The sequence below is a fragment of the Microcaecilia unicolor genome, chromosome 9, assembly GCF_901765095.1.
Source record: "Microcaecilia unicolor chromosome 9, aMicUni1.1, whole genome shotgun sequence".
Lineage (NCBI taxonomy): Eukaryota > Metazoa > Chordata > Amphibia > Gymnophiona > Siphonopidae > Microcaecilia > Microcaecilia unicolor.
The window spans coordinates 57,034,525-57,049,517 of NC_044039.1; the positions used below are offsets into that span (position 1 = coordinate 57,034,525).

A 14,993-nucleotide genomic window follows, 5' to 3' on the forward strand; every position below is an offset into this window, starting at 1 on the left:
AAGCATAGTTTCCTTCCTAAGGCCTAATGCCCTCTTAAAAACACATAATAATTATCTTTAAATTTTTCACTTCCACACAGGTAGAACATTTTGCCCAGCTTTATTATTGCATTGGTGCTTATAGCTTGGTTTCAACTTGAAAAGCAAGTAGTGTTACTTTAATAAATGTTTAGGTAAGTTAAAGAACATAAATATTGCCCATTTACTGCCAACTTATAGGTCTCTGTATGCTTTTTACTAGGTGATGAATATCCATTTTATCTGCAGCAAGCAAAGATACCTCTGCTGAGTAATTCTGATTGTAGAGATTACTGGGGCACAGATATTAAAGATGACAACTTTTGTGCTGGAGCAGCTGGGTCGTCGTCTTGTATGGTTTGTAACTTTTTGTGTGTATTGCTGTTTAGTGCATGGTACAGCTAGAGCAATACCAAGTCCCAGAGTATGTCCTCCCTAGACTTTACTTCCAGAATTAAAATATTCTTTGTATTTGTGATTTTAGGTATTTGATTGTTGAAAGATGTCACGAAACACTAGAACATTAATATTGTATTTCAAGATAGTTTGAAAAATATTCTAGAAACAAATTTGGACCACTTGATAAGTTATAGCTTGGCCAAAAGTGCTCTGAATTAGACTCAAGAAATTAGCTACAGTATGTGACGATTATACCTTTTGTATGGTTTACAAACTGGATGCAAGTTTTAGGAAGGGTTCAGAATAATCATAAAACCTTGCTACGTCAATCATATTGTGCCTAAATCTAACTTGCCTTGAGCCACCAATGAAAAGACCTGAGCTAAATATAAAATAAACATGTAAGTACATAAGCACCACCATACTGGGAAAAGACCAAGGGTCCATCACGCCCAGCATCCTGTCTCCGACAGTGGCCAATCCAGGCCTTAAGAACCCGGCAACCCCCCCCCCCCCCCAAAAAAAAATATTTACTAGCCTGTGAGGGAGTGAGTGGTATACAGGTAGGGTTACCATACGTCCGGATTTACCCGGACATGTCCTCTTCAACTCTCGGCGGCCATTTTGAATCCCGAGACCGTCACAGCAACCGGATGCAGGGCAAGGACAGAGCTCCGGGCAGGAAAGAGGTCACTAGACTACCAGAGCAGTAGATAGTAAGTAAGGGGAGGGGAGATGATGGGGGGAGGGGAGGGGACAGGGGAGGGGAATATGTGACGGGGTGGGGTGTGGGTGGGGCAGGGGGTGGGGCATGTGTCCTCTTTTTCAGAGGACAAAATATGGTAACCCTATATACAGGTGCCCCTATGAACACTCCCTCACTGAGGCCAGATGATCAAAAGCAAATGTGGGCTCTAGAAGCCATTAGTGCTAGACTAGCACCCACATTTTCTTGCGTCCCAGGATCAGAGCCATATTTGACAGCCTGGTCGTGTCAAACAAGTGCAGGAGGATTGTGCCCCCTATGATCAGAGCTAATAGCGTGCCTAAATTTGCATGCTATTAGCTCTGATCATAGGGGCGTTATAGCCCTATGCTGTTCCAGTGCTATTTTGAGAGCGTTGTTTGGAACAGCACAGGGCTTCTGATTATCAGCACGTGAGGTTGTAGTTTAGCCACCTACTGTAGGTGGCACTAATCCTGCTGAGTCAGAGAGGTGGGACCCAGGTCAGGAGGTGATTAAATGCCCTGGAGCAGAGTGGATCAGCAAGGCCCCGAGTGAAGGTGTTATTGTCCAGCTCAGTGCCTAGTGCTACTGTCCAGTCCAAGTGTTACTGACCAGTATGACCTCAGCAGGGCCGGCCCTAGGGTTTCTAGCGCCCTCCTGCAGTCGGCGCCCCTACCCATCCAGAGGCGGGATCACTATGGCTCCACCCCTACAGTACACACCCCTTTTACCAGCCATGGCACCATTGAAAATATTACACCAGTATAGAAGAAAAATAACTTAGCACACAAACCAGGAATTAGGAGAACAGATAGTCTTGCCAACTCTGAAAAACAATGTGTTATCAAAATTTCAGAATCTAACAAACAGATCCCTATTCAGACACTTGGCCTTGCAGTCACACATGTAGAACAGAGATAGCCCCTCTTCAAAAATTAACCTGAAATCCTAAGAAGTTAGACTTTGCATGCAGCACAATAGCCTTCCCTTCAAGCACAGCTTAGGATCTAGCTAGGACAGACTTAATCAGTATAAACTAACGTATTCTACAATCTGAGTTGGACAGACTAACAGGAGTTACTGAAGTGATGGTTAGGAATTGAAAGCAGGCATCTAGCCCTCCTGTCCTGTGAGTTGCTGTGTTCGGGGTGGGGGTGGAAAAGGATGGGTCAGGTGCAGCACTAAACAGCAGTCTGACAAAACAAGGGTCCAGGCTCTGCTGTGCTGTCTCTGTCTGAGCCCTCTCTGGGCAGAGGACAGAGGTTAGCTGAGCTCCCACAAGTTATTTCAGAGCCAGATTCAGTTGGAGCAGTGACCACCTCTGACAAACACAAGGAGGATATTTCTCTGCTTGGGAGGGGGGAGGGGACAGGACAGAGAGCTGACAGCTTTGGAGCCAGACTGAGATGAGAAGCAGAGATGAGATACTCAGCAGAGCTTGATTGCTTGCAAAGTGACGCCTTTGAAGGCAGGCACCCTCCTTCAGTGCTTACCCTGCTTACCGGGTTTAACCAGCCCTGGACCTCAGTCAGTTAAACCTCCTCCCCGAGTAGAAAACTTTACCACTAGACTCTCAATTCTTAGGCAAATCTTTTTTATTGCAATTCTCCCGTTACACAAAGAGAATCCAATATATACAATTCAGCTGCCTATAAGAACTGTGCCTATTGCAAAATGGAGTCCGTACCCAGCCACCTCAGAGGCAAGGGGAGGGCCAGATTGCAGCACTACTGAGAGGCAAAGCTATAAACTCAAACAGGAAGTAACAAAGTAACAATAACCTAAGGGAGGCCTCTAAGAGACTTGGGAAGGGACTTGCTCTAAGGAAAGAGGCTAAAGGAGAGAGAGCTCTGAGAGTGAGTGTCTCGAGGAGAGAGAGTGAGAGGTAAAAAAAAGCCTTGATGGAATTACAGGTGGAATCAAGAAAGGTCACCTCTCAGAAAAGCTGCTAGCACATGGCATGCAAGGCACAGACTGAGCCTCTCACACCCAGCCTGCAGGGGCAAAGAAAGAGGGCTGGCCTTAGATCAGAGCTAACAACCAATAGAAACAAGCTCACAAGGAGCCAATCACAGGACACGGCAACTGTAGACAGGTGGGAGGGGAAGCCCTAGTAAACAGTGTTGTCTATACAAATAATAATACTATTAAATAAACACAGTCCAGGAGGGAGAAAGAGAATATGGCATGGATCCCAGAAGTTTAATTGAAAAAGACTTATGTGGACAATGGTTTGAAGTCCTTACCATCTGCAGGAGAAGCCACTGACTTGCTAAAGCAAACACAAGCAATGCTAGCAGATGCCAATCTGAGGCTCCATAAAATCACTTCTAACAGTCCAGAAGTGATGAAAGCATTTTCTGCAGAGGATCATGCCAAAGATTTAAAAGACCTACATCTAAAGATAGACACCCCACCGCTTCAGGTAAGCCTTGGGATATATTGGGATCTAAAGAGAGACATTTTGGCCTTTCAGGTCTCCACCCGAGAGAAGCCATATACACGCAGAGGTGTCTTGACCACAGTCAATAGCCTGTATGACCCACTGGGGTTTGTCGCTCCAGTCACCATTCAAGGAAAATCCCTACTAAGGGAACTTTCCCAAAGTACTAATGAGTGGGATACTCCATTACCACCAGAAATGTGACAAAAATGGCAGAAATTGAAAGATTCTCTGAAGACTATTGAACAACTACACATCCCACACACTATACACCCCAGTCAGTACTGCCTCTCGCAAAGAAATCTGCATCTTCTCAGATGCTTAGAAAAAAGCTATAGCTGCGGTGGCCTACCTGAAGGTTACAGACTCAAATGGGCAATCTCATGTGGGATTCATCTTTGGCAAAGCTAATCTAGCCCCACAACCCAATCATACCATTCCACGCCTGGTGTGGAGCAGTGCTAGCAGTGGAAATAGCCAAAATGATACTCCATGAAATGGACATTCAAATAGAAACTGTCAAATTCTACACCAATAGCAAGGTTGTCCTGGGCTACATCTATAACTAAACCAGGAGTGGATTGTATACAAAAGTAGATGTGACTCGCTTGTTTACTCTTTCCAAAAATACTAGGGCTAGGGGGCACGCAATGAAGCTACAAAGTAGTAAATTTAAAACAAATCGTAGAAAATATTTCTTCACTCAATGTGTAATTAAACTCTTGAAATTTGTGGCCAGAGAATGTAGTAAAAGCAGATAGCTTAGTGGGGTTTAAAAAAGGTTTTGATAGCTTCCTAAAAGAAAAGTCCATAAACCATTATTAAAATGGACTTGGGGAAAATCCACTGCTTATTTCTAGGATATTGTCAAAACAAAAACTAAGCCAGCACTCTGTCGAGTGTAAAAAATTGCAAAATATTCAAACAAATGTGAATGCAGGTTTTTTATATATAAAGTGGAGTAAAGTCTCATATATATAACACGATGAGAATTATTTTCTCACTCAATAACTGAATGCATAGTTCGTGTATATGGTTTAATCATTGACTTGACCTCCACCAACCTTTACTGTTAACTAGCTTATAACATATATTAATCCAACTCTCACAGTCTGATCGTAATCAACAACAAAATGTACAGTGGGGGAAATAAGTATTTGATCCCTTGCTGATTTTGTAAGTTTGCCCACTGACAAAGACATGAGCAGCCCATAATTGAAGGGTAGGTTATTGGTAACAGTGAGAGATAGCACATCACAAATTAAATCCGGAAAATCACATTGTGGAAAGTATATGAATTTATTTGCATTCTGCAGAGGGAAATAAGTATTTGATCCCCCACCAACCAGTAAGAGATCTGGCCCCTACAGACCAGGTAGATGCTCCAAATCAACTCGTTACCTGCATGACAGACAGCTGTCGGCAATGGTCACCTGTATGAAAGACACCTGTCCACAGACTCAGTGAATCAGTCAGACTCTAACCTCTACAAAATGGCCAAGAGCAAGGAGCTGTCTAAGGATGTCAGGGACAAGATCATACACCTGCACAAGGCTGGAATGGGCTACAAAACCATCAGTAAGACGCTGGGCGAGAAGGAGACAACTGTTGGTGCCATAGTAAGAAAATGGAAGAAGTACAAAATGACTGTCAATCGACAAAGATCTGGGGCTCCACGCAAAATCTCACCTCGTGGGGTATCCTTGATCATGAGGAAGGTTAGAAATCAGCCTACAACTACAAGGGGGGAACTTGTCAATGATCTCAAGGCAGCTGGGACCACTGTCACCACGAAAACCATTGGTAACACATTACGACATAACGGATTGCAATCCTGCAGTGCCCGCAAGGTCCCCCTGCTCCGGAAGGCACATGTGACGGCCCGTCTGAAGTTTGCCAGTGAACACCTGGATGATGCCGAGAGTGATTGGGAGAAGGTGCTGTGGTCAGATGAGACAAAAATTGAGCTCTTTGGCATGAACTCAACTCGCCGTGTTTGGAGGAAGAGAAATGCTGCCTATGACCCAAAGAACACCGTCCCCACTGTCAAGCATGGAGGTGGAAATGTTATGTTTTGGGGGTGTTTCTCTGCTAAGGGCACAGGACTACTTCACCGCATCAATGGGAGAATGGATGGGGCCATGTACCGTACAATTCTGAGTGACAACCTCCTTCCCTCCGCCAGGGCCTTAAAAATGGGTCGTGGCTGGGTCTTCCAGCACGACAATGACCCAAAACATACAGCCAAGGCAACAAAGGAGTGGCTCAGGAAGAAGCACATTAGGGTCATGGAGTGGCCTAGCCAGTCACCAGACCTTAATCCCATTGAAAACTTATGGAGGGAGCTGAAGCTGCGAGTTGCCAAGCGACAGCCCAGAACTCTTAATGATTTAGAGATGATCTGCAAAGAGGAGTGGACCAAAATTCCTCCTGACATGTGTGCAAACCTCATCATCAACTACAGAAGACGTCTGACCGCTGTGCTTGCCAACAAGGGTTTTGCCACCAAGTATTAGGTCTTGTTTGCCAGAGGGATCAAATACTTATTTCCCTCTGCAGAATGCAAATAAATTCATATACTTTCCACAATGTGATTTTCCGGATTTAATTTGTGATGTGCTATCTCTCACTGTTACCAATAACCTACCCTTCAATTATGGGCTGCTCATGTCTTTGTCAGTGGGCAAACTTACAAAATCAGCAAGGGATCAAATACTTATTTCCCCCACTGTATATGGCACTTAGCTTAGGCAGGTTGGTGCACTCAAAAACCCCAACAGGTTATATATATGAGACTTTACTCCACTTTATATATAAAAAACCTGCATTCACATTTGTTTGAATATTTCTAGGATAAGCAGCATAAAATGTATTGTACTCTTTTGGAATCTTGCCAGGTACTTGTGATCTGGATTGGCCACTGTTGAAAACAGGATGCTGGGCTTGATGGACCTTTGGTCTGTCCCAGTATGGCTATACTTATGTTCTTATGTCCTAAATGGCAACGGAGCAACCCAGCTGTTGGACTCATCCTTATAGAACATAAGAGTAGCCATACTAGGTCAAACCTATGGTCAATCTAGCCCAGTATCCCATTTCCAAACAGTGGCCAAGCCAGGTCACAAGTACCTGGCAGAAACCCAATTATTAGCAACATTCCAAGCTACCAATACCAATTCTTTATCCATAATTCTCAAGCACTCTTTCTTCTAGTAAAAGATTTGGTTTATCATCATCAATGGTGACTTAGAACACAGAGTTCCCCAGATGTTCTCCTAAATATAGTGGCAAGGTATCCTGACAACTGGGAAGAACCTGGTTGTCACAAGGTTTAAACAAGGTCGTTTGCCTATTTCTAAGACGCATGTTTTGTAGACATCTACACTTGGTCTCCTCAGTCTTTTCAGGCAGACGTTACCTACTATCACCCACCCCAGGGCAAGTCGGTAGGAATATAGAGCATCAGGTGGTCCTTCACGTACCTCATGTACTCTGATCAGTGGTAGTACGTCTCTTCCCAACAAGAGTAAGATCTTGGCATTTGGGTCCAAAGGCTGCAGATACTCCACTATAGGCTGGCGATGATGGTGGTATTACGCAACCTTTGGTGTGGGAATTTGCTTCCTATTGGTTATTTGATTGCATTCAATGAGAGTTGGTAGATGGATCTTGAAGCTACCATCCGTTGCCTCTATCATGTATCCACTTGCTCTTCTCCAAGCCCTTTTTCTCATCCTTGAGCAGGTCTTGAGGTGGTAGCGATAGTGAGCTCCATGAATGTCAAATAGGTCAAAGAATTCTATCCTTACCAGGGACTGGTTACCTTGCTCATCTATGATAACGTACACCTTCACTGCGTTGTCTGGTTGCACTTTTGGGTAGGCTTTAGCTACACATATCTTGGTGCATGACTGTCCATTACAGCCTCCTTCATACTTTTGTACAGTTTGGAGTAAAAGTTGGCAGTGGCGCTTGCTCTACTTCCTGCTCCCCACTGTGCCTTGACTCTGAAGCTGGGGCTCCTGTAGTAGTAAGCTTACTAGTGTCAGGTTGCAAAATGTTGGCATGCCAGTTACTACTCCGTACACTTGATGGCTACTTCGCAGTCTTTAGCCATATACTTGGATGAAGAGCAACATTTATAACAGATTCTGTACCTCTTCAACAGCTCTTTACATTCCCTCAAGGGTTTTTCTTTAAAGCATCTAAATTTCTTGAGTGAATGAGGTTTCTTATTTAGAGGACACTGTCTGTTAGGATTTTCTACTTTCTCTGTGGTAGGAAGACGACCAGTTGGTGGTGTAACTGTGGATGACACATCAGTCATAAATACAGCTATTGGTTTCCTTGTATTGCCATACTTTTATACTGGCTCTTCACTCGAGAAGTAGCCTGGTTTGATTGCTTCAGGTACATCAAACATGAAACTAGGATCATTTCTCCTCTTTGCCAGATCCCTAATGAACTTCACAAAGACTGTGAAGTGAGGAAACCTCTCTTGTTTGTTTTCTTTATATTTGGCATCTACTGATGACCATTTTTCTTTTATGTTATGTGGCAGCTTTGCTATAAACTCATTTATGCCCCAATCTGTGTCCCAAGTAGTACAGGCCTGGAAGGTTCGAATCCACTTTGAATGCCTCCAGTTCCTGGAGAAGATCTAACTCTTGCAATTTGTCATTGTCTCAACATGTCACCTTTGGGTAACTTCTTTCATCACTGCCTGTTGGATAGCTTATGGGCTGCCATAGCGCTGGTCGTCACTCCCATATTTCTTTCAAATCTCATGAAAGGTCATGCAGCTATACATCTGTTAGCCTCTTTACACTCTTGACTGACTCAGCTCCTAACCACTTTAACATCAAGTTCATCTCTTGCAGTGGCATGAGCTTCTTAATTGCTGCGGCATCCTTAAAATTGGATTTCCACCTTCTATACCCCTCTGGGCAGTTAGTAAACTGGGTAAGGTCCCTGTTTACCAGCTTTTTGCAAGCCATGTATGCTGCTAGATCTTCTCTTTGAAGTCTCTACTGTGCTGGCATTTGGTATCTCTGGTTGGCTGTTGGCCGGGGTTTGTCTGGAATCAGGTGTGAAGCATGGCTGGTCAAGTAGCTCTTAATCACAGTATTGTTTGCTGTGCTTAACTGCTCAACTTTTATCTGAACCCCATTCCTGGGTAGCTCCAGAGTCTTGTGTCTGAAATAAAGTGTTTCCCTTGGTGTGTTTTTCTAGAGCAAGTGCCAGTGGTAGTATATCTGTATGCATACATGTGTATGGATCACTGTGATAGCAGTGCTTTGCCTTAGGCTTGCTTCTTTTGGGTGAATTAGACTCTGGTGTAAAGGCATGTGCATGCTCAGAATCTGATGACTCCTTTGAGTTGATTATGACTGTGTACTTTTGTGAGCCAGGGTCTGATCCTTCACAGGGCAGACACTTCTATACTAATATTACTGAGCTGATTCTCCCCACCATCCTGCCCTGTGGCTTGTTCAAGTGCTCTAACTTTGGCCTTGAGTACAGCTGCCTCTTTCTCTTGCTGGAGCAGTTTCATTTGCAGCATTAGCCTCAGTGGTAGCAGCAGCATTTCTGTGTGATTTGAGGAACTGGGAGCTAATACTGTTAGATTTTCTAGCACTGTATTTAGAGCAATAGGAAGATGCTGATTTGATTATCTCCTGCAATGGCTGTGTTTGCCTCTGCACATTTCATTGTTTGTGAAACCATAGTCTGTCGTGTTAGATCTAACTTGCTGCCTATCTCTTTGGGCCAAAAATTCTGATGTATTTTTCCTACTTAGGAATTGGCACTATTCATGTGATTTCTTTTGATACTGGTTATAGGCTGCTTGCAACTGGTCAGTATATAGGCCTTCAGGCCTGGTCATCTGTTCTGTTACTTTCAGCCATTCTAGGAGAAGAAGGTATTTGTGTACTTCTGCCTGATAATTCTCCTTTGCTTTCTATGTAAGCGCATGTGTCCTAGATTTTACAGACTCTATCACTTTCTCTTATGTTGCATCCCTTGGACTCTGCACCCCCTTCAATAGCAAGATTGGCTTCTGGTATGTGCCCAGTGTCACCTTCCACATGTACTTCACTCTCACACATAACAGACTGCCATGTTTTTACTGGGAAAATAATTCTTTTTTTCTTTCTCTTGAACAACTTTTTCTTTTTTATTGTGAACCTTGGCTTTTCCACTATATTATTTTAGCAAGGGGCAGGGCCAGACAAGTGCAGCTAGCTGTTTGCGCACTGCACCTAAGTGTCTTGCAGGCACAGCATGTAGTTAGTGTAACTTTTTGCAGGTCAAGATCAGTGTTGCCAGGTGGGCGGTTTTACCGCCCAATTGGGCGGTTTTCCGCGACCCGTCGCGGGAAATTTTTGCCCGCGGCGGGTTGCGGTTTTTTGGGCTGGTTTTTGTGCTTCGGGCGGTTTTTTCGGCCGCGGGGGGGCGGGGTTAGTGACGTTTTTGGGTGGGGTTAATGACGTTTTGGGCGGGGTTAGTGACGTGGGAGGCGGGGCCGATGACGTGGGAGGCGGGACCGATGACGGGGAGGCGGGGCCGATGACGGGGAGGCGGGGCCGATGACGTGAGAGGCGGGGCCGATGACGTGAGAGGCGGGGCCGGTGACGTGAGAGGCGGGGCCGGTGACGGCGGGGGCGGGGTTGATGACGGCGGGGGCGGGGGTGATGACGCGGGGGTGGGGGTGTCAGGGGCGGGGTTTGTGTTTGGGCGGTTTTTGGGCTGTTTTTTGGGCTCCAGTGGGCTGGAAAAAAATTTTCCACCTGGCAACACTGGTCAAGATGGGGGAAGGGAATAACTGTCAACTCTGATCTGCAGTGTGTCTACACAAATCTTCTCTATTTTGAATAACCGATCTATTTTTCTTCTGTAGTTATTCAAACCCAGTCTCTCATTTAATGTACCAAGCCAGGCAGTTTTAACTTTTACTCTTTAGAGAGGGTGTTGGCACATGTTCTTTCTCAGACTGACACCACAAATACTTCAATTGGTGCTATTTATGTCAGTAACTCTCACTTGATCTGCTATAGAAAGAGCTAAGTCCTTTATAGAATTATTTCACCTACTGTGTATTTGCAAGCGGTTGTCACCAAAATCTTGTCAGTAGAATCTACTGAGAATAGTACAAGATTTCTCACTGACCCTGAGAATAAGCACTGTATTAAACAGGGCTTTTTACTAAACTCTGGTCAGTAAAATCCATTGAATTATGCCAAGGTTTTTTACTGTTAAATGTCCAGGTCAGTGACCAGTGCTACTGTCCAATGTTACTGACCAGTATGACCTCACAGTCAGTTAAACCTCCTCCTCCCTGATTAGAAAACTTTACCACTAGACTCCCAATTCTTACCAAGTAGAAAACTTTACCACTAGACTCAATTCTTAGGCAAATCTAATTTTATTGCAATTCTCCCTTTATACAAAGAAAATCCAATCTACAATTCCGTTGCCTATAAGAATTGTGCCTATTGCAACCAGGGGCGTATCTGCGTGGGGCCACAGGGGCCTGGGCCCCCGCAGATTTCGCCCTGGCCCCCCTCCCTGCCGTCAACCCTCCCCCGTTGCTTACTTTTGCTGGCGGGGGGCCCCAACCCCCGCTAGCCGAGGTCCGACCCGCAATCTCCATATTTCGTCTTCCTCCGTGGCCATGTGCTTCAAGGAAGTAACGCTGCAGTGCTGATTGGTTGAATCCAGTTCTGCGACGTCAGACGCCGAACTGGAATCAACCAATCAGCACTGCAGCGTTACTTCCTTGAAGCACATGGCCACGGAGGAAGACGAAATATGGAGATTGCGGGTCGGACCTCGGCTAGCGGGGGTTGGGGCCCCCCGCCAGCAAAAGTAAGCAACGGGGGAGGGTTGACGGCGGAGAGGGGGTGGAGAGAGGCGGCGGCGGGGGGGGGGAGGGAGGCAAAAATGTGCCCCCCCTCTCTGGCTCTGGCCCCCCCTACCGCCGGATTCCAGATACGCCCCTGATTGCAACATGGAGTCCATGCCTAGTCACCTCAGGAGAAGGCCAGATCTTAGCACAGCTGAGAGGCAAAGCTGTAAACTCAAACGGAGAAACAAAGGGACAATGCCTTTTACAGCATCCTAAGGGAGAAGCCTCTAAGAGACTTGTTCTAAGGAAAGAGCCTTAAGGAGAGAGAGCTTTGTGAGCGAGTATCTCAAGGAGAAGGGAGAGTGAGGTAAAAAAAAAAAAAAACCTTGATGGAACTACAGTGGAACCAAGAAAAAGTTGCTAGCACATGGCATGCAAGGTACAGACTGAGCCTCTCACACGCAGCCTGCAGGCAGGGTTGCCAGGTGGAAAATTTTTTTCCCACCCAATCCAGCCTAAAAACAGCCCAAAACCTGCCAAACTCAAACCCCGCCCCTGACACCCCCACCCCCGCGTCATCACCCCGCCCCCGCCGTCACCAACCCCGCCCCCGCCGTCACCAACCCCGCCCCCGCTGTCATCGGCCCCGCCTCCCCGTCACCGGCCCCGCCCCATCATCGACCCCGCCCAAAATGTCACTAACCCCGCCCCCGCGGCCGAAACAACCGCCTGAAAACCGCCCAAAAGAAAAAACAGAAGCCCAAAAAACCGCAACCCGCCGCGGGCAAAAATTTCCCACGGCGGGTCGCGGAAAACCGCCCAATTGGGCGGTAAAACCGCCCACCTGGCAACACTGCCTGCAGGGGTAAAGAAAGAAGGCTTGCCTTGGTTCAGAGCTAACATCCAATAGAAACAAGCTCGCAAGGAGCCAATCACAGGACATTGCAACTGTAGACGGGGGAGGGGAAGCCCCAGTAAATAGTACTGTATATACAAATATTCCTATTAAATATACACAATGCCCTCTGCCCCCCCATGAATAAGAAGGAATCCTCCCAGGGTGTTCCCATTGGCTGCAGTACTTGTGGAGAGCCTGGGAGGAGTAGCTACCCTCAGCAGAGATTTGCTACCCAGTGTTGCCAGGTGGGCGGTTTTACCGCCCAATTGGGCGGTTTTCCGCGACCCGCTGCGGGAAAGTTTTGCCCGCGGCGGGTTGCGGTTTTTTGGGCTTCTTTTTTTGTCTTTTGGGCGGTTTTTAGGCGTTTTTTTCCGGCCGCGGGGGCGGGGTTAGTGACGTTTTGGGCGGGGTTAGTGACGTTCTGGGTGGGGTCGATGATGGGGGGCGGGGCCGATGGCGGGGGCGGGGTTGATGGCGGGGGCGGGGTGATGACGCGGGGTGGGGGTGTCATGGGCGGGGTTTGAGTTTGGGCGGGTTTTGGGCTGGATTTAGGCTGGTTTGGGTGGGAAAAAAATTTTCCACCTGGCAACCCTGTTGCTACCCTGTATTTGCCAGAAGCAGAGGCTTCAGTGAGGTAGGACAAGTTTCCTTAGAACCTTAAGATGTTGACTAAACTTGTGAAGCTGTAGTAGGGAGAGACTACAGGAACCTTAGAGTTAAGCAAAAGTAAATGTGTTTAACCTATGAAAGACAGGTCTAGGACTGGCTGTAGGGGACACTGAAGCAGAGTGAAAAGTAGCATTCACTAAATTGTAGAGCCTGTCAGGGGACAGGGATCAAAACAACTATAGCAAAGCTCCAGGTGATTGAGTTTAGAGTGTCCAGCCTGTGGAGAGAGCAGAATTGGGAAGTCCTTACTTTGAATTTAATAAAGCTATTGTTTTACTTAGGACCATTGTTGTGTGTGGCTGTATTCCTAAGTGTTCCAGCCTTGGCCATGGAGTCACATTATCACATAGCCATACAAAAGTGGTTTCTCTACCTGGCTAATTTCTTGACTTCCTTTAAATTCAGTTTAGCTATGTAATTGTCAAGTGGTAGTGTTCTGTTGTGGAGCCTTTCCATCTTATCAAAATTTGTTCTTGCACAAGATGGCCTGTTACATGCATTTCTAGAATTAGCCAAAATATATAATCTCTTCCCTCTCTCCCAGTCCACCCCCCCCCCCCCCCCCCCGGTTCATTATCTTGCTCGCTTCCCTCGCTCCCAATCCCCACCCCCCCAGTCCAACACCTCTTTTTCTTCCTTCTCGCCACCCGAAGTCTAGTCTCTCTCTCTCTCTCTCTCTCTCTCAGCCCAACATATCTCCCTCTATCCTTCTCATCGATGGCCCTCCATTCATTTCTCCCTATTACCCTCTTCCCTGCCCTGCACAGTCCACCATCTCTTTCTCCCCTTTTGGCCCTGCCTGTAGTTCTCTCTCAATCCCCCCCCCCCCCGGTCTGCCTCACTCCTGCACCTCCCCCCACTGTGGATAGATTGTTAACTCTCCGTCCCCTCCTATACCTGCCCGTGGCGCTCTCAGGTCTCCTCATTTTATAACTGTACACTAACATAAAGATAATGTAACATTTGTTTTCATGGAACAGAAATTTACTGTGGGTAAGGCTGACTGGTTTGTGTTTATTTTTCAGGGAGATTCCGGCGGACCCCTTGTTTGCAAGATTAATGGAACTTATAAGCTTATTGGCATTGTTAGCTGGGGTAGTAGTGTGTGTGATGCTCATGCACCAGCTGTGTATGTTAATGTTTCTGTGTATAGAGACTGGCTCTCATTGGTCACCAATGGAAAATTATAATTACTGAACCAAATGAATATTTGTTTAAATAAATAAACATTGAAACACATATTCTCTCCCTTAGTATTTCTAAATGTACTTAAGCTAATTGCCTTTATTGCAAAGGTGGAAGGTGTTAAATCTTTTTGTACTTTTCTAGGTGCAGAATTTAATCTTTAAATACAACTCAATTTCATTTGTTTTGAGTACTATTTGCAGAATATTACCAACTTTTGAAATTGCCATTTTGGATTTCTCATAATTCTTACCTGAAGTGAAACAGGTATTATGCTATCTGGAGAAGAGCCCTGCTTTAGCTCACTGAACTATATCAAAGGGCTAAATGAAGACGTGATCCATGCACAGCTTTCTGGGTACCAATTTCATATCCTTTCTCCTAAACCAAGCCAAACCAACCCCACCCCCCACCCTGTTAAGTTTCTTCCCATATCTATTCTGGGTTTAGCCTTCTCCTCCCCCCCCCCCCCCCCCCTTTCCCTAATATGTTGGAGTAACATAGAAGAATAAGAATTGGAGGAAATATTGGGTAAAAACATATCAAGGGCTTTAAGATCTCTGAGCACTGTGGCTAGCAGCTACTACTTGCAGGAAACTGGCTGAGCACCTTCACACTTTACACAAGTTTGAATCAATGAGTACTGCATAATAGCACTGATTTCATTTTTCTTTTTTTTACATTTTTTGTGCTTGATTTGATACTAGCATAGCATATTAGCTGAGTTCCTTATGGCTTTCCAGTATGAAAATAAGATGAAAAGGTTTTTATTATGAAACAAAATAGCAAATGAATAGCTGCATTT

The 14,993-nt window shown here is 45.7% G+C and overlaps 1 protein-coding gene across 1 annotated transcript in view; it reads left to right on the forward strand.

Annotated features, from left to right (window-relative positions):
- Window positions 1–14,193, forward strand: part of LOC115477057 (ovochymase-1-like) — a 304,756-nt gene extending 290,563 nt beyond the window's left edge. The window contains exons 16-17 of the mRNA XM_030213672.1: window positions 242–375; window positions 14,029–14,193. Of these exons, the coding sequence (XP_030069532.1) occupies window positions 242–375; window positions 14,029–14,193 (299 nt within the window). The remainder of the gene's footprint in view (window positions 1–241; window positions 376–14,028) is intronic.
- Window positions 14,194–14,993: the final 800 nt, after the last annotated feature.